This window comes from Corapipo altera, unplaced genomic scaffold, assembly GCF_003945725.1.
Source record: "Corapipo altera isolate COAL_440 unplaced genomic scaffold, ASM394572v1 2, whole genome shotgun sequence".
Taxonomy (NCBI): Eukaryota; Metazoa; Chordata; class Aves; order Passeriformes; family Pipridae; genus Corapipo; species Corapipo altera.
The window spans coordinates 6,666,959-6,687,276 of NW_020884890.1; the positions used below are offsets into that span (position 1 = coordinate 6,666,959).

The 20,318-nt window shown below is 34.2% G+C and overlaps 1 protein-coding gene across 50 annotated transcripts in view; it reads left to right on the top strand.

Annotated features, from left to right (window-relative positions):
- Nucleotides 1-20,318, top strand: part of RIMS1 (regulating synaptic membrane exocytosis 1) — a 191,849-nt gene that overhangs the window by 57,389 nt on the left and 114,142 nt on the right. For all 50 annotated transcript variants that reach the window (XM_027644811.1, XM_027644835.1, XM_027644818.1 and 47 more), the window contains 7 exons: nt 3,846-3,913; nt 4,649-4,759; nt 6,657-6,756; nt 11,201-11,324; nt 17,548-17,594; nt 18,779-18,891; nt 19,951-20,081. In XM_027644811.1, the coding sequence (XP_027500612.1) occupies nt 3,846-3,913; nt 4,649-4,759; nt 6,657-6,756; nt 11,201-11,324; nt 17,548-17,594; nt 18,779-18,891; nt 19,951-20,081 (694 nt within the window). The remainder of the gene's footprint in view (nt 1-3,845; nt 3,914-4,648; nt 4,760-6,656; nt 6,757-11,200; nt 11,325-17,547; nt 17,595-18,778; nt 18,892-19,950; nt 20,082-20,318) is intronic.

The window sequence follows — 20,318 nt, forward strand, 5'->3', positions numbered from 1 at the left end:
ATTTTTATATGTTTTAGATATATATCAGGAATGTAAAAAAAATAATACAGTATATGTGTATTTTCATAGGGGCTTATTTTTAAGTTGTTCTTGTTTTAAAATTTAAAGAATTATTTTAAAAGTGTTTAAAAGCAACTTAATCCTATAAATTAATTATTTGCTCCTTATAAAAGTAGTTTTTTCCTCTCTATGATGTCTTAAATTTTTCTTGTTTTACTAGTTATTTTTTATGTCTTTTACCAGTGGAGAGAGTTCTCTGCGTGTAGGTGTTTTTTGTTTTCAGTTTTCGTGGATTTTTTTTGAGAGAATCTGAAATTTTGAAGCTATGCTCTTAGATCACAAGTTTTTGCAAGTTATTTACGTATTCCCATATCTCTATAATACTAGTGCACACTAATTTTGTGTAATTAAACAAATAGTGAGTTCTGGAGTGTGGCGGTGCAAGAAGAGCATATATAGGTATCAGGTAAAGAAGCAGCAGTTACATAGGATGATCAACGAGAAATTATTTTTAAAGATATAACAGAGTACTGAATACACATGTCTCTAATGTCAATGTTGCTGGCATAAAGTAATTTTTAAGCTCATTTGGGGGGTTTGTTAATTTATGTCTGAATTTTTATGTTCTATTTTATGAGTGCTTATGAATAGATTAACTGACATTTTTCATTATAAAACCCTTTTTTACAGTTGTAAATTCATCCAGAAGTTTGTGTGCCAGTAGTCTGTATCATAATGAATTTTAACAGGAATTTTAATATTGTCATTTTTCAGACTGTGTACTTTTCCCAATTCATGCATTTTTGCAGCTTTTAAAATATTCACCAAATTGTGGGCTTACAGCTTTCAGTCAAGATGTTTGATTTGATAGCTACCTTTAGAGCTTCTCAGTGTATCATCCATGTTCCAGCTCAGTAGAACTGCATTTGCAGTGTACTTCCTGCTCTCAGCTTCTGAGAGCAGAGGGTGGAAGAATTGGTGTCGTGGCCAGCTGCTGTGGATGTAGCTCATGGCTTGGAATTTAACAAAGCATGGGACAGAGAGGAAGATGAAAGGGACAGACTCTTTAAGACTTAGATGTGGGGAGGAACGCATGGGAATGTAGCTTAGTATCTCAAAGGGTTTGAGGTTAAGGAGGAGTTAAAATACGCAACCTAAAGAAAGGACAGCAAAGGCAGAAGCAGAAGGAAGCAGAAGATGGATGATAGCAAATAATGGGCAGGGAAGAAAGGCAGTAAAGGGTAGGTAGATGGTGAGAATAGGAAAATCAGCAGGTTAGCCAAGACAGGTGTATGAGAGGATCTTGCTACAGCAGGAGCTTGGTGGAGAAGGATGCATGAATTAAGTGGATATGAAATAACAAGGAGCAAGACCATCAAGGAAATTAGAGGCAAGAAGCTGAAAGTGGGAAGGAACACAGGAAAAGAAAGTAGAGAACAATGTGGATGAACAGAAATGTTTTTGAGCACTAGTATACACGTCTGCATGCTGGAGCTGATGTTTATTCCCACCTGAACAATTCTCTATTGCTGAGCAAATAGCTGTGAAACGTGGAGGCAAAGTGCGTTGTGTTTTGCCTGTGGTGGGCCAGCGCACACAGGAGAGTTGCTTTTTGGCGTTACTGTTGAGTCCATTACTGAAAATTGGAGAGCTCTGTACCATGGATCTGAGCTTACTGCCAGCTCTTCAGGTGGCAGTGTTGTTCATAGATTTGTTGCTGTTCTAGTTGCAATTTTGAAGGTTATACAGGTGTAAGGAAGGATGCTAAAAATAAAACCAAAAGATCTTTAATGTGAAGATAAGCTTTCTAAACTTACAGAACTGCAGTAGCTAATGAAACTGCAAACTGTCTCATGTGGTTATGCATATGATAATAATATGCTGTTTAAAAATGAGCTTCTGCATATGATCCTGTAGATGGTAAGCTATTAAAGATTTTATGAATTAGAGAGTGGTACAACTTGTATTTCATAATTAGCATATAAATATTTGTAGAAAAAGAGTAAAAAATAATCTCTTCTTGTAAATGTATCCTTTTCTTCCTTGGGTTCTTTGTTGCTTCTATTAGATCGCTACTCTTACTAGCACATAGGCATCTGACAGTATTATTATAGAGATGTGTTTTACAAAGTAAGATAGTGAAGATGTATTTCCTGAAGTGTACATAAAAAAATATGTTTTCTAAAACAATATAGCATATCTAAGTGTAGAGAGGATTGGCAATAAATATCTGATTTTAATGATAAATTAGGATTTTCACCTGGTAACTTTTAAATTACTTATAGAGTTTGTAGGAATGTTGTTAGGAAAGTGTATGAAGAGTTGTTCCATTAAAAAACCCTTATTCTGGGCCCTAATCCTTTAAAGACTTGGAAAAAAAACACTTGTGCACTCAGAAAACAGTATTAGCAAACTGTTCCACTAACGTATTTTAGGTGCCCAAGTGAGAGTGAAAAATGCCTGAAGTGCAGCTGTGGATATAAACCTCATTGAGAGGTGACTATTTCCTTCAAGATCTAAAACTAAGCTCAGAAGTGATAATTTGTATTTTGGTTTGGTGAGGGTTTTGTCTCCATGTTTAAAGGCAGTGTAAGCTAAATGGCAGGATGATCTACTTTTTTTTTCAGATAAAATTTAAAAATATCTCTTGTTTATTTTAGATCAAGTGTTTATATACTTCTGTTATTGCAAAAGAACATTAGGAAAAGTTTTTCTCATTTCTAATGACACTATTGCATTTTTATTAATACATTATGAAAATGCCCAAAAGGATGAAAAAAACCCCAAGGTTCAGAGCTTACGGATATGTTCTGTTAAACTAGTGCTAGCACAGAAGTATTTCAGCCTGATTCCTGCTGTATCTGTCTCATGTCTAGCCTACATCATTCTCTTATGTCCCTCCAAATACCACCTGTACACTTCCTCTTTGTAAAGAAAATTGTGCTCCAAAATGCACTGCCCATTATTCTTTCTATTGCAATTCCTGCCTTGTCCTTTTTCTCCTTGGAGTGCACAGTTACATGAGTCCTCTATCACAGAAAACTGCCAGTGAAGTTGGTAGTTTTCTGCTACCAAGTCAGCCCTCTACAGCTGTAGTATATTTAATCAAACTGTAGTGGTTTCCTTAAATTCATATATACTCACTGTGGTGGTGTGCTCTGATGCCTTTTCTTGTAAATCCTACCCACAATGCCCTCCTTGACCCGATAGGCTGATGGCTTCCAGACCACTGTAATTCATGGCCTTATTCTTGATGTACATAGTATAAATGTTTGTCCCAATGAAATAGAAGATTGCAGCCTCGTACCTGCTGTCAATACTATTTGCTCTATTTGTGTGGCTGTTATCTGGTGCCAGCTCCTGTGCCTCTGTTATCTGTTGCCAGCTCCTGTACCTCTCTGTCTGTACAGTACCTGTCATCATGGTATTGATCTTTGCAGATTCTAGAGTGTTCTTTACTGTTCTGTCCTTAAGTGTAGCCTATTTTGTGGAGTATTCTCTCTTGTGAGCATCTGCTATGGAGATAGTGGGGAGGAGGAGAGCTGTGACAGCAGCGCTTTGGGCTCCATTCTTGGAGGATGACTGGGCAAAGCAAAAAGTAGACAGTGCACACAACGAATTTCTGAGGTGCAATTCCTGAAAAAGCAGAGGTCCAAATAAATGCATTATTATGTGGTTTTCTTTTTATATTAGTAGGCCACATTGTTTTCATATTGAGATGTAAAGGTTTTGTATTTGCTTCATCAAACTACTGCACTTGAAAATTCATACATGCAGAAGTAACCATTCATATGACTTTCTCTGCTTGAGAGATTACACATTTCTTTCTACTCATATTCTTCCAGGTGACTTGGATTATTACTGGCTGGATCCTGCCACGTGGCACAGCAGGGAGACGTCCCCTATTAGTTCGGTAAGAAATAGAAAAAAAGAGGTTCATAAGTATGAATTAAAATGTTTGCTAATTATTTCAGTTCAGCATAGTTATTTTGCTGTAAAAAAGTATTCTGTAGAAATGATATGAAAACTTGGTTTAGAGGATCATGGAAATGGAAATCAGAAAGAAATTTTCATCAAAGTGTATATTTGTAGAATTGCCTGAATTTTAACTTGAATTTAATTCTTTCATAGTCATGACAGTAGAGTTCACTACAAACCACAAAAAAAGCAGTTGTGAATGTGATGCTGCTCTGGGATTTTTTCTATTGACTTGGAGTTGGAAAGGATCATTTTGATTTTATTATAGAGTGAACATCCGTATGGTAGAACTGCATAACGTGTATTATTCTAAAGAACAGAATTTCTGAATGCACTTTTCAGGGTCATGTAATTTAAAAGTAAGTGTTTAATTTTATTACCTAGAGTGTGTTTTAAATGTTTAATTCTATTGAACTTTAAAACGTATTATAATTCTACCTGCAGACTTAGTTCTGAGATTTTCTTGCTGACGGCGTAAATGTTTAATGTTACCAAAGTCCAACAGATATAATAATAGAAAGCTCGAGTGCAATATGTAACACATCTGAAGGATGTTTGTGTCTACTGTGAAATAACGATATAGAAATTGTGTTGTTTTATACATATGGATCTAAATACTGGAAGATGTTCACACTTCTTTAATTCCACTGCTTGGGGTTTTTTTTAACAGCATCCCGTAACGTGGCAGCCTTCCAAAGAGGGAGATCGCTTAATTGGGCGTGTTATTCTTAACAAGAGAACAACTATGCCAAAAGAATCAGGTGCATTACTGGGGCTAAAAGTAAGTATTACGTGGTTTGTCTGCTAAATGAAAGAAAGCTCCACTGACCTTAGACATAGAGGTCTAAAACACTGAATCAGAGGACACTCCAATCATATGGTCTTTTGACAAAAAAATTGATTCCTCTTTTTGAGTAACTTTTGAAAGCTATATATATAACTTATGAATGTAAATACATTTGCTCCTTCTATGCACTCTTCCAGTCATCCATGACAAAAGAGCTGAACTGTTTTGATTAAAAAGGGTATGTTTGTTCGGCTTCCTGTCTGCAAGACATATACTGCCCATTGCAATACACTAATGGAGTCCTGCCTTTTCTAGCTCTCCTGTTTGCAATTCAGTTGAGTAATACATTTTATAATCCACACACATAAATATCATATGAATGCAAATGTTTACAAGGTCATTTTTTAAAATCCACACAGCCATTGGAAAATAGAAATTTTGTAGAAAGAAACTAAAAATTTACACAAAAATTTGCAAAAAACCCTCTTAAATCATAGTAGAGGTTAAATTATATGTAATTCCTTAATCCAGTGCCCTAAACCTGAGACATTGGCAGCACTGTTCAATTGATTTAAATCCCTAACTTGATCATTTGTAGCAGATTTTAGATTCATACCTCTAACTTGAAAGAACACTTGAAGTAGAGAGAGTGATACTTTTGAAGCTGGTGGAGAGTACAGTTCAAGCATTTCTCTCTCCATGTATATTTTTAAATGTATGGAGCTCCAAAGATGACTGAGAGAGTTTAATTTGGGTGTCTTTCTCTCTCCACCAAGAACAACAGGAGCAATGCAAAATCTGAAATATTCCCACTGTGACATGAGATAGTGTGGCATGGTAATACAAAAGATGAAAACAGCTTCACTCTACTTCATGTTTAGCGGTTTATAGCACAAGGCTGATTTTTGCTGGTGGCAAGCAATTCTATTTGAATATGTGAGAAAAAAAGGTTGGTCCTAGTAGGAAATGTAGTAAGTAGAGTTTGTCTTTGATTTTTCAAGTTTTGTCAGTTTTGTTTAATATGAACTAAGACCCTCACTGATAAATTTTACACATTATCATGTGATAATGTTGGCAGGTAGGCTTCTGGATCTTTTTTGATATTAATGCTCCTACTACTTATTGTGATTGCATCATAGGGAACTTACTGAACCAACATTCCACCGTTTTTATTACAAAACTCCTGCCAGGATATTCTTGGGGAAAAAAAAAACAAAAAAACCCCACCTGAGTGGGGAGAGTAAGACAGCTAAAGAGAATAACAGGTCATTTTCTTTGTTTATATTTTATTTAAAATCTGACCCCTTGAGAGCACTTTTTTTTTTTTTTTTTGCTGTTCCTGTATCTTGTACTCCTCTTCAAATACAGATATGTTCAGTTCTGTTTAAAAAAAGCCAGAAGTCAGTGGTTTGTCCTGTCATATGCTTGGATGAGAGGGCCTGGGTTCACACACTTTTGAACTGGTTGCCCATGTTTCATAGCAGTATATTTACTTAGTTTTCAATTGTTGTACCAATTGCATTTTGTGATTTCATACACTTGATTTGATGCACACTTGCAATTTAAATTTGAGCACATGACAGACAATTATTTGTAAAAAGTGCATTTGCTTGGTTATTAATTAAGATGCAGATACTTAGGAAACTTCATAAGATTGATTAGTCAAACACTTTTAAAGGAATATTGATTTTATTCATTCTGTGTTAGCTTTACTAGCTTTACTTCTTTTTGTCTTTAGGCTTCTGTAAAACCCAAATTGTCAATAGATTTGCTTATGCATATTTCAGGTTTAATTTTTTAAAAAATGTGAAAACTGATCTGTCTATGTGTTTATGCGTGATATGATGTCTGGTTTGTGGCTTGGAGACTCACAAAATTTATGATTAACCAGGTTGTTGGAGGAAAAATGACAGAATTAGGTCGACTTGGTGCCTTCATTACCAAAGTGAAGAAAGGTAGCTTGGCTGATGTGGTGGGGCATCTCAGAGCAGGTAAATCAATCAGTTGCATATAAAATATATTGTCTTTTAATAATGGTCTATCAAATGCAAATTTTAATTTATATTAACATTCATCATGGGATATGCTAATATTTTTAAAATACAATGCTGTAATCTTATTATGGAATGCCACTGTAATGTATTATGGAATACTATGGTTGCCTACATTTCTTATTTATTATTAGCTCCAAATGCTTGGATGTATTAGCAAAATAAAAGAAATTCCTCAGTAATTCTGGTATCAGGACTGAGTGTCACTGGTAGATTTCTGTTTGCTAGCTCAGGAGCTGCTTGTTACACTCTACAGGAGCCATGCAAACATTTTTTTAAACTGATTGTGACAAACAAAACTCACTACAGTTACTTTATCTGTACTACAGTGTCACCTGAAGGATGACACACTGCATACACAGTGGATTTTATTAGTGCTTCTTTCAGTGTGAATTGTTACAAATAAAATTGGAAAAGAAGCCAAGAAAATGGTCCTGAAATATTTCATTTCTGTAAGATATATATATTGCATTTACAGATAAATGGATGTGCTGTTGGCACTTTGCAAGCTTCTAAATGAAATGAGAATTATGCACAGCAGTTGGTTTTCAAAGTAACTTCTTGGTGGTTTATATTTTTACCATGGCTCTAAGCAAGAGCTTTCCAAATGTTGTCTTAGCAAACCAAAGCCTATGCAGCATCCCAGGAACCAAGATGTTCCATGTCAACCTGTATAAATTTAGGATAATTGCATGAAGCAGATAATAATAGAGAAGTAGAAAGGATGATGAATCTCTAAAAATATCCTACTTTGTTTTGGCATTTGTTAATTTTTATTTTTTACTGAGTCAATATACTTGGGATTGATAGCACCAAATATTATAGTTGCATATAGACTTTAAATGCAGCTTATAGTTAAAGAAAATAAGTTCCTCTCCACTAATCTTGAACTATTTGGACTGAAATAATAAATTTCTAATGTCTGGTCTAGAGATTTTTTTTTAAATCAAGGCTATTTTTAATTTCTAAAAATAGTTTTATAGCCAGAATTATTTCACAGAGAAAATACATTGTTTTGGTACATATTTTTTAATGCATGAAAGGCTGTTGGTCCTATTGTATGGGAATTAAACACACAAAAAAGGTGTGGACAAGTCCTTGCTGTTAGGAAAACGCACTTTTACCCTTACAGAAAACCTCCAAAATTTTTCTAGTTGATACATCTTTGAGTAATTATACAAACCTCTTAAATTTTAATAACAGCAAATATGAAGTCTTGTATGAGGAACAGAACATCACAGTAATCACTAGGAGCCAATCAACTAGAGAGCAGCTTGGGAAAGAAGTGTCTGGAGGTGCTGGAGGACAGTCAGTTGAACATGAGTCAGCAAAGCGCCCTTGCAGCAAATGCCAGTCATGCAGAGGACTGTATTAACACAGTTATAGCCAGCAGATTGAGAGAGGTGGTTGTTGCTCTTATTCAGTGCTTCTAAGACCGTACCTGCTGTCCTGTGTCCAGTTTGGGCTTGTCTAGTGCAAAAGAGGTACTGTCAGACTGGACTAGGTTGGGCAGAGGGACAGAAAATTAATTAAGCATGTGAGGTACAAGAAGCTGAGAAAAATGGTTTTTGTTCAGACTGGCAATAAAAAGACTATTGGAGGGTCTAATTCTTGTTTTTACCTGGCTAGCGGGAGGCAATAGAAACCCCAGAGCTGGAACTGTTCTTAGAGGTGATCGCACAAGATCACACTGATCACACAGGAACCAACATACGCAAGCTGGAATGAGGGATATCCTCTTTGTGAAAACCCTTTTTTTTGTAACCAGAGAGGTCAGTTAAGACTTGGAAGAGGTTACCCATGGGAGACATGTCCTTCCTTTGAGAGACTCAGATCTCATCTGTTCAAATTCCTGAGCAACATGGTCTACCCTTTGATGGTGGCTCTAATTTGAGTGGGGGTTTGAACTAGCTGACCCCCAGAGGTATCTCCCAATCCAAGTTACTATTTCAGAAATCAATATTTCAAAAAGCCCAGAGATTTTCAGCATAAGTCTGAAAACTGTCACTGCTGAACATGAATCAGTAAGTGGGGATAGAATGCAAGATCCATTAATATTCCTTCCTAGAGGCATCTTAGATATCCTGGGATATATGCCTCACCTGCAGAAGTGCCTCCATAAGAGTGCAAGTGTCTTGTAGGTCTGCCAGCCGGCTTTGTGCAGATATCTTGGTTGTCCTAAACATCTGCAGTGTAAGGTGTTAAACAGCTGCTTCACTGACTGACTTCCAACTCTGAGCTACTACAGTGGGATGCAAGACCAGGGAGTTTATCTCACCTGAAACTGTAGCAGTGCATCACAGGATCATAGAACAGCTGAGGTGGATAGGGACCTCTTGATATCTCTAGTCCAGCCCCACTGCTTAAGCAGAGTCAACTAGAGCAGCTTGCACAGGACCATGTCAAACATATGTCAGGGTTTTGACTATCTGAATGGTGTTTTACTGTTCCATTACTCTTACTGAGAGCAGAAATCAGATCGTAAGTCTTATATACATCATTTTAGGTGAAAGAGACAATGTAAAAGGGCTTGGCTGGTCAAAAAGATAAGAACTGAGTAAAAGATGAATGGTGGCGATTTGATTATAATTAGCAGAGGTGTCATTTCAGTCAAATCTCCATTTGGATCTAGCTTTTGGAAAGAGTAATTGGTATCAGTTCTGTTAATTTAGCATTCTGACTATGATGATCTAATGTTTAATCATCTGGGTAATTTTTTTATTTGTTTTGATCTCCTGATGGCTCTCAAAAGTAAAAAAAAACTTCTTAAGTCCTCTAAAATAGTCGTACAGACACCTTGCATCTTCCTATTTAAGATTCTTAATCATGTTGTATATAGTTTTTCTTCTTCAAAATATGATAGATTAATTCCTGTGTAAATTAGGTTTAAATCCTCATTTTTTTAGTGTTACAAATTTCACATATGCCCCTGTTGGTTTTTTTTGCCTTTAAAATTGTAGCTATTGCAAAGCCGGCTCTCTCTTCTTCCTTTTCATGACTGGGATGCTTTTATCTCTAAAGTTATCTCTGAAGAAATTAGATTTTATTTTAGGGGGAAAAAGAAGTGTTAGTTTATAACAGTTGTTAGCTTTAAAATTGAGTCAGAATTGCAGAAGAAACTGAGTCTGTTTTCACTAGGTTGTATATATCTAATTCTTCTTCCTCCCCCTACAGAATGTTATATAATAAATATCGGAAATATTTTAAAACATATTAGCTAAACAGCGTGGTAGAAAATTAAACTTAAGTCAGCAAACATTTTTTTAAATCTGTCATTAGCAAGCACTCACGTTTTAAAGAATGCTTTGAAAGCCAGTGGAATATCATGTGGATATTCCTGTGGATATATCCTGTAGAGTACTTTCTTAAAATACCAAAATATAGACTGTTTTGGAAAAAGGACTGACAATTGCTGAACAGAAAGAGAAATTGAAACAATATGTTTTATTATATAGGACTTCAGTTAGGATAGTTTTTCTTGGCTTCTTAACAAGTGCAAGTTTGATCATTTGGCTTGCGTCTTATCTGAAAGGAGCAGTGCCAGGATGTGAAGGGTTGTTCCTGACTGAATCTGATAAAGTCATTGTCATTAAAGCCATTGTCAATAAAGACAATAAATTTAATAAAATACTTTGGCATGAGAGAGTGGTTATGAATTTTTGGCTGCTGTGTATGATGGGGTGTAAGAGATAAAACGTACCCTACGGTTCCTGCAGACTAATTGTATATACTGATCTTTCTTCAGAAAAAATACTTCAAAATTTTCACCTTTTTATAATAAGGCCAAATTACAATGTAATGTACATACCGTTTAAATTTTAGAAATGACGAACTGAAAAAAGAAGATTATCTAAATGACTTTTGGTTCACGTTTTCCTTTGTGTCCCCCCCACCATCCTCAGGAGACAGGGGCTCGCTCATTGCTTTTATTTTTGATTTGTTTGACATAGACAGTGAAGGCTGTCCTTTCTGTAGGGAAATCAAGATGTAGAGTATGTAAATTGTAATAAAACATCGTGATTTTTAAAGGCTTAATAGTAGGTATTTATGTTTTCATTTTTTGAAGATTAACCTATTTTCCGGGTTCATTACAGCTACTTAATAAAGGCTCTTTTAAAAATAATTTCATTTCATAGCACAATAACAGGTCCTGTATTATTTTGGAAATACTTAATATGTTTGCACAAGTGGTTTCTTTAATATGTTTTGTGTGTACAAAGTGTAGCTGTGTTCAGAGAAGGAAGCCTTCATAGTGTCTCAAAACCCTTTGTTTTTTGTTTCAGCACAGCTTTTTAAATTATTTCAGGCAATGTTACTTGCTAATATAAATTTCATTCTTTGTAAAAGAATATGAAAGTGAAATAAACTTCTCTTTAAATTCAAGGGGACGAAGTTCTAGAATGGAATGGTAAACCATTGCCTGGAGCTACAAATGAAGAAGTTTACAACATTATTTTAGAATCAAAATCAGAACCTCAAGTTGAAATTATTGTTTCAAGACCTATTGGGTAAGGCTAAAGACTTGTTTCTTAAGAACAGTTATTACTTCTGCTAATGGGTCTTCTAAAGGGATTATTTGTGAGTTCATTATTTTTAATTGCTTAATAATAGAATATGATTCACTTTCTATTACTGACATTCAGTATATTCCATTTTCCTCACTACCATTTACAACCTTGGATCTTTGCAGTGACAATGTATAATGTATGTATATATATGTATAAATGTTGTTCTCTGTATGGTCAAAGGAATATGACAGTGTTTGCCAGGTGGCAAAGGAAAATTGGTGAATTAAGTACACCTGTGCTTTTCAGCATGGTTTTCAGACTTTCAGCTTCACTAGATCAGAATAACTTATACAAGTCTTCATGAGTTATAGAGAAGCATTTCAGGATCCTAAGAAGTCAATGCTAGTAGGATTTTAAACAGGCCTTCTTTGAAGAGCTTAAAAAAGGAAATGTAACACTAAATTGAAAATACTGTATTTATCCTTAAATGATTGTCATCAAAATCAAAAATGGAAACAAAAGGTTTCATCAAAAATTAGCATTAACATTTTATGTTTATAATCTTTATTTTCATTTTTTATGAATCAAGGTTCATAACAATTCTTATATTCTTGATAGCCCAAATAGAGCTTAGAAAGAAGATAAAATCTGTTTGAACTGCTAAGACTAGTGGAGTTGGCCCTGCAATTGTCTTGGTTGTTTTATTGATATCAGGAATGTTTTGAGCTGTTATGGGAGTGAATATGAATCATATATTTTAAATTCACATTTATATTGGAGAACAGTGTCATGTGATTAACAATAAAAAGTGAATCTTGGCTAGTTAAAAAAAATTCAAATTAAAAGGATTTAAATCTTCTTATAGTTTGTCACCTTCTCAGATTTCATGTGTGCTCACTGTATAACTCTAAATAACACTGCCCTATGATAAACTGTTTCCCCTTACACGTCATTATTTCATTTTGAATTTGCTATTTTTCATCCTAATTATAATTTTTACGTATCTCAAATTATATATTTTCAGCTTTAGAAACAAAAAATTATTAGTTTTCTTTCTGATTAAAACATTCTTCTTTTACATTTTGATTTTTGATTTTGTCTATACTGTGTGTGTCTAGCTATATTTTGCAAATAAATTCTGCCTTTGAGTGATCCCCCACAGATGAAGACTGTGGGGGAATAGAAACCTTATTTTACATTTTTTGAGTAAGATAAATGAGCAGAAGTTCTAGACTGAAAATTGCAAATTCAATTCTACATCTTTGTAATTTAAAATAAAATGCCTTAAAAAAATTTTTGAAGTCGAGTTTTTATGATCAAATGATCAAGAGATATGTTGATACTGGACATGACTTAATTCCATGTCTCAATGGAAGAAAACCTGGAAGATTATTTGTACAGCTGATGTAAAGTTCTAGATTAGTATTTTAAATAATTTGATCAATATAATTGCAAATGTTGTGTCAAACTTTAAAGTATTAAAACTTTTTTTAATATTTCAATACTAAGCCAGTTGAATTATTTTAGTTTATATATTTGATAAATCTAATCATTTTGAAAAACGAAATACAAGGGGACCTCATTCCAGTGACACATTCCTGAAAAAACTGAAAGAACATACTACGCTTTTTGGAAGTGTGTTTAAAATCAAAGAACGTTCCTGAATGTGAGCAGTGGATTTTACACTTAAAAAATGCACCCAGAAATAGTACCAATAAAATGTAAAGTTTTGCTTTGGCTGATGCATGCATAGTTTTTCCATATATAGGAAAAATAGAGCACATCAGATTGTGCTTTTATTTTGAGATAAATGGAGTCTTGGCATGGAGGCTTTCTATGTAACATAACACGATTCCTGTAAAGCTGTGTCTCAATTTTTTTTCTTTTGCTTGAGGGTTGAGTTGTTTTGGGTTTTTTTTAATGAGAAGAACAAATGAATATCCCAAAGTGACTAGAACATATAACTTTGAAATTTACAGATAGTTCTTTTTCCAGCAGTAATGAGTCAAAGCCCTGTTGTTTTGTATCAGATTGAGATTTACCTGTTTGTTGTCTTAAAATAACCAAAAATTTAAAACATACAACAAAGGAAATTCTGATATTATTAAACAAAAAGAAAGAGCATACTGCACAGGCTTCTTTTTTTTAATAATCTATGTAAATTGTGTTGTATAATGGGAAATGCTTTTCTTGCATTAACAGATTACTTTGATTTTCTCTCTACCTTCACCTTGTCTTGTTTACCAAACTATGTCATTGTTTCAAGCTCATGACCAGGAATTTTATTTCATCCCATCCAGCAAATTTGGTATATCAAAGTTCTAGTGTCTACTTTAGGCGCCGACTCAGCAAAATTGAAGCTGCTTTATACATGAAGTGATAATCCATTACAGCTTAAATTCCTGTGAGGGAATAGGTTCCCGAAAGGCTCAAAAAATGTTATTTTGTCTGCATAATTTAAGTGTTTTCATCTCTCAGTATTAATAATGCAAATAATGTAGCAGAACAGTTAATGGTCTTGATTTAAAAATTCCTAGCATATTAGGTCTAAAAAGCCCAAATATAATACAGTTTGTCTTAAGTGAATAATGGAAGGACTGTAAGCACACAAATTAGACTGCCCGCAAATTAGACTGCCAGTTACAAAATTGCTGTCCAAACAATTTACTCAGTCTTGTAAATTTGGATTTCTGTGTCTACCAGCAAATGTAATTTTGAGTAATGGATGATTGTAGGATGTTTATTAGAGAAAAATGTGAAGCACATAACGCTATTAGCAGATGAAGGCATAACAATAATAAACAGTATAACCACAACAGTACCATGAAAGCTGCATAGAAGCTAATTGGCACTAGTGCTAATGACTGCAACACAAGGTAGATAAGAAACCTATAAAAAGTAGAATTATTGGGTTGGCTATCTAAATATGAGGGGAAGAATTACCTATGAATATGCATACAATGTGAGAGGTGGTTAACACAGGACAGCATAGAAAATCCTCTGGCAGTGTGCTTTTTGGAGAAGAAACGTGGCATGGTAACTAACTGTCTCTTGTGTGCTTGGATAAGCTCTATGGGATAGTTCAGGTAAAACAAACGTTTTTTTCCTTTGCCTTTGTTTTCTTTGTCGGATGCTAGCTATCTTTGCTTGGATTTCCAAAACTGCTGAAAGTGTTGTTCTTCTGGTGTGATTCAGCTCCTCTGTGTGGGCACCATTACTGTGCTCTAGGTCCCTGCAAGGGGGCTGAACCTCCATCATAAACCAGGCAGTACTGAACTCCAGAGAGCTTCTCAAGTGTTGCAATTAGTGCATATTGCAGATTGATCTACAGGTTCTGATGGGAAGGAATGGTTTTGGAAATAGCAGAGTGAGCATGGGGGAGAGGTACTCAGAAACTCTTTAAAACTCTCTAGGGTGAAGAAGATGATACGTCTGTTCCTAGAGCAACCTGAAACAGTGTGGGTTACAGCCACGTTTGAATTAGATTTGCCTTCTGACTATATCAGTCAGAGAAATTATAGCTGTTCCTGTGTTTTACAAAATATATGTCTCACAAACCATATATCTGCACAGAGTAGTTTCAACCTAAGGTATAATTTGGTGTAATTTATGTGTAATTAATTGAGGTGTGAAAGGGTCAGACTTAAGATAATAACGTGTAATATCACATAAGACCACAAAGTACCTTAGCCTTCCAAGGTAGAGATAGAAAGACAAAGTTTGATGTTGGGAGCTCTTTACTGGATGCGTTTCTCACACTACTTTTCTCACATTCTCATATTACTCCAAAAGAGGAGTGAAATTACAGTTGTGCAACTTTTCACCTTGTTTTTATAATTTTCTTTGACTAGTCTAGTTTTGAATATTTTAAGTCATGAGCTAGTGCTTCTTCTGAAGAGCTTTTTTGTAAATCATAGTGTCAGAATATTTTCTGCAATCCAAAATTAAAAGCTGGCTAGATAAGACCATTTTTTTTTGCATAAAAAGTTTTAGGTTATAGTTTCCTTTTATAATTTTCATTTATTAATAAAATACTAGCATTAAAAAAACTACCACTTACGTATTTGATAGTCTGGTACTCCAGTTACCTTTCTTTTGTGCATCTAATATTTAAGAAATTATTATTTATAATTTGTTTCTTAAATAAACTGGATTATTGAAATTGGAAGAAATTCACATATAGATAGAAGGATAGGTATACTTCAGTACATTTTGAAATCGACAGCAGAAAGCAGAACTGTTACGGAGCTTATTAGAAGACTGACACAAGTTTGGTGATCTGTGCTATACTGCATAATTTCTTTCCTTATCTATTTTTTTATTTTATTTTTGTGCCTTGCACTGTGAAGCTCTACTTAAACAAGATAAATATATTATAATTTGTATATATATATGCACACATGCACATGCATAATATATCTCTCTATATACAAATATATATCTAAATGCTATGTCTTTTATATATATAAATTATACGTATATATATTTTTTAAAACCTGTCCATTGTACTATTAAGTTTTAGAGATTTCAAATAACATTTCTATTGAACCATGTATTTTGTATGGAATTGAAATTTATTTTCTATCTCATATTTTTTCTGTCAAGGAAACAAAGAGTTTAGACAAATGCATTTTTAAAATTGTATTTTCAATTATTTTCTGTCTGATAAGTAAAGTATTAGGAAAGATATGATTGTTTTTGTCATTTACTGGTACTGCAGATGAGAGTGTTCATATTCTAGTACAAGAAAATATTGCAAACTTAACACTGTATTGAATAGAAAAATCTGTTTGAATATGGTAAGTAAATATTTCAGGTGGGGAAAAATGCCCTCGAAATGCTCCTCTGCAAAGAGAGAAAATGTTACGAGGAAGAAGTCTGCATAGCAGCTCTGCTGTGCATCAGGTCATTAATCTGTTCGTATGTTTGTAAAGTAGTGCTGTGCCATGTCAAGAATGACTAATTCAGTTATATTTCCATGAGTTTGAGGAAACCACATTACCCTTGTCTTACAAAGTCAAGACAAGGAAAAGCACCTTCTTGTTTAGTGATATGAGATGTAAGCTAATGTGAGACATTAACTCAGAGCTGAAATAGTCTGTTTTAAAACACAGGCACCGTAAGTTTAAAATGTAGGACATTAAAAGTGAATTTAAGATTGATTGGGCACTGCAACATTCCTTTTCTGATACAAGTGTCTGTTTCTTTTTCATAAGTGACTTTTATATATCTAGGAGTCTTAATTTTATTGACTTCAAAGTCAGTAAAATAGTGTTTCACTGAACAGACAAATGCCTGAATACCTTTAAAATGCTCAGCTATAGACTTAAAAAATCTTGTAAATCTTCTTCAGAAATGTTATTGTAGTTCCAATTTTGGATTAGTTTGTTTGGATGAAAATATTTTGGAGTAATTCACCGAAGAGATTTGTTTCCATTTTCCTGCTCATCTGCTTTGCTAAGATTTGTACAATAGCAGTTGTTTCTTGCTCTTGCAATGCATTTTCAATGATGGCTAGGAATAGAAGAGAACCAGAAGCTAGCGTCATCCACATTTGGATAGAAGAGTAAATTTGTTGATGGCAAAATTTGATAGATATTTGTGCACTTAAGGAGTTTGATTTTGCTTATTACCTGTATATGTGCTGGGTATGTGTATGTTGAAAACTGTCCATACCCTACTGTAAAATAGTTTGATTTTTTTTTAATCTTTTGGAAAAATTCATTATCCTGTTTGTCTAACATTGCTAATGTCATTTGTTTTTCTTTTTTATTATTTTAAGACATTTTCATCAGTTTCATTCTTTGAACTCCTTGAGACGTTTATATAAAAATTACTAGTGAGTTAATCTTTGTCTTATTTTTTTGATTTTTATTCCTCCAAAAAATAATTGATCATCCATAGATGTACTTCGTTTTGCCACCTTTCTCTTCTTAAAAGCTCTCTTACTTTATTCTGGTTGTAAAAGTATCATGTAATCCATCCACAATATGAACATTGCAGTGCTCATATTGGTACATCTGATAGTTCCTTAACCCAAAAGAAGTAGTTTGTATTAGTAAGATTTTTGTGAATGCTTGTGGAAAGCATGATTTTAGATATTTCCTCTTTCTTTCCTTGTAACCCATTAGAACAGAAACAGATCCTAAAACTGTTCCAGAAGTGTATTTGTCACAGCTGAAGTTGATCTGTTGTTTCTAATTACTACGTATTCACATTTTAGTGATATTCCACGGATTCCTGAGACTTCTCACCCCCCATTAGAGTCTAGTGAGTACACTCCTTATTCTGAATTCTAAGCATGATAATGTAGCTAGCACAATTGTTTCAGCTATAAATTTTCTTGAATTTCTTGAAATTCTATGAATTTATATGAAAGATGATCACTGGAAATCACATTGGCGCTGAGATTTTTGTGTGACAAAATTCGGTGGGTTTTGGTCTTGTGTGTTAAATGTGAAGCAATACAGATTTTAATAAAGCTATACAGATTTCAAATGTTAGCATAGTTTCCTTATTTTCTTCTATGCCTTTTGTTGTTAGTACCATACTTGTATATATATGCTATGACCCAAAACAGTCATTTACTTGCCCTAACAAAAGAGAGAAAACCAGTATAAGAGATTGCCAAAAGTACAAATGGTTTTGGGATTTCACCTCCTGCATCATTCAGCATAAGCCCAGTGTTCTTGCTTCTCTTTTTCTTGGCAGTGTTCTTAGATAAGTGTTGGTTAGGTGAATTTTTTGTGTGTCATACTTCAAAAGAAGGGTGTTCTTTTCAGCTCTGCCCTTTGAACGTAGTTAGCTAGAGTATGTGAGGGCCATGGCTCCCACTCCTTTGTCATCTGAGGCTTTTCTGAGATGCAACCAGAAATGCTCCCTGGGACAGGGCCTCGTGCAGTCAACGAGTGCTGTTAAACCTGTCATGAGCTCATATCATTACTGAGGGCTCTGTTTCACTGGTGGAAAATTGATAATGTTCAGCACTTGCTGGAACACCCTGCATGCCAGATGCATGTGCTGCACAGCTTCCTATAAAAATTTCAGAGGCTACCAGAAATATAAACCATAAAACAGATATGGTTTATTCATCAAAGATTTGAGATCATACAATCAGAATAGTTTGGGTGGGAAGGAAGATGTATATTTCTATCATAGAACAATATTTTATTTACAACGCTTGCTATGGTTTGTCAATGATATATGAGGAGGACTTTTTTATATGTTACTTCAAATAAAACAAAAAATGACAGGTTTAATCTGGGGTAAGGGTAAGCAGGCAGTCTTTTCACTATGCTGTCTACATCAGTTTAAAATCTTTCTGCATATTAATCCAGTTATAGTGTGTATAAGTACAAACTTTATACAATTTAAAGAAAAAGCAATTCATAAATTATCCAAATTTGCTTCAAAATTTTGAATGGTAACTTCATTTGTTTCTCACTTGGTTTTAGGTTCAAGTTCTTTTGAATCTCAGAAGATGGAAAGGCCTTCTATTTCTGTTATATCTCCGACCAGCCCTGGAGCCCTACGGGATGCACCACAAGTCCTACCAGGCCAGCTTTCTGTGAGCATATTTTGTTTCTTGAGTTGTTAATTGGAATTTACGAAGTGCTGGTACTCAGCCCTGCACATTCCCAGGGTCTGTTGGGAGGTCAAGAGAAATGTCTGTTGCTGGTAAAGACTAACATCTTTCAAATGTTTTTTAACACCTTCTCTATGCACTCACAAGCCAGTACTGTAATCATAGTGTAAGTAAGGAATTGTCTTAATGCCTAAAGAGCACAGGAATTTACCTTGAAAGGAGCCCATAAAAGTGTCTTGGAACTTGGCATCTTGTGGCCCCTTACTGAAAATGGTGACTTTTCTGTACCTGCCCAGTAATCTGCAGATAACAAGCATGAGTATCACTTTATCTTCATTATGGATAGTATCACTTTATCCTCTTTAAGGGGGCATTTAAAGAGCTGTGTATTTGTTGAGCATTTGTTAAGCATTGTTAATGCATTCAGTAGTGCATTTTAATGTAGATACACAGTACATCCTGGAACTGTCTGTAATACTAATTGAAGTTCTTCTTAAATATACTGTAAGTACTTAGACTTTGCTTTGTACATTCTTACATTTTTATATTGATCATATTAATTTCTAAGTATACAGCAGGCTCAAAAATTTCATAATATTATGATTCTCTTAAGAAATTATTTAGCTTTATCTTATATTTTTCATAAGAACATTTGAAAGGGTTACAAATTTGACTACATAGATTTCAACTATGTCTTGAGTTTAGCTGCATTCAGGGCTTACGGTTTAATGTAGTTTTAAGCTTCAGAGCTAAGACATATGATGGTTTAAATGCACTCACAGATACAAGATTATGCAGTGAGTATAGTAAACAATGTAAGTATAATCAGGCACCACCATTTTATTCACATGTGGTAAATATAAATGTCAGGTATACACCATCATCTTTTTCATCAAAATTAAATATTAAGGGATTTGAAATAAAACACATCTTATTGTCTCTTAGAAAAAACAATGGTTACTTTTACATTGTGGTTATTGTGATGCATTCTGAAAATTCTGGTTTTCTTCATTTTCAGTAATGTTAACTTGATTCTTCTAGGTTAAACTCTGGTATGACAAAGTGGGACATCAGTTAATAGTAAATGTTCTGCAAGCAACAGATTTGCCACCAAGAGTAGATGGACGCCCCAGAAATCCCTATGTAAAAATGTATTTTCTTCCAGACAGAAGGTACTAGAATTTCAGTTTAGAAAATTATGTTGTAATTTACTATGTATTGAATTAACTTTTAATGAATGATTATGAAGAACTCCTTTTTACAACTTTTTACAGCTAGATAATTTATAACAAAAAATTGCACTTCAATCATGCAAGTCAGTATCAAGTTAACTTTGTGGACTTTTGTGTGAATGTGATTCATGTTTTTTTCATGTAGGCATTATCAGATCAGAAAAAATGAAAACAGCT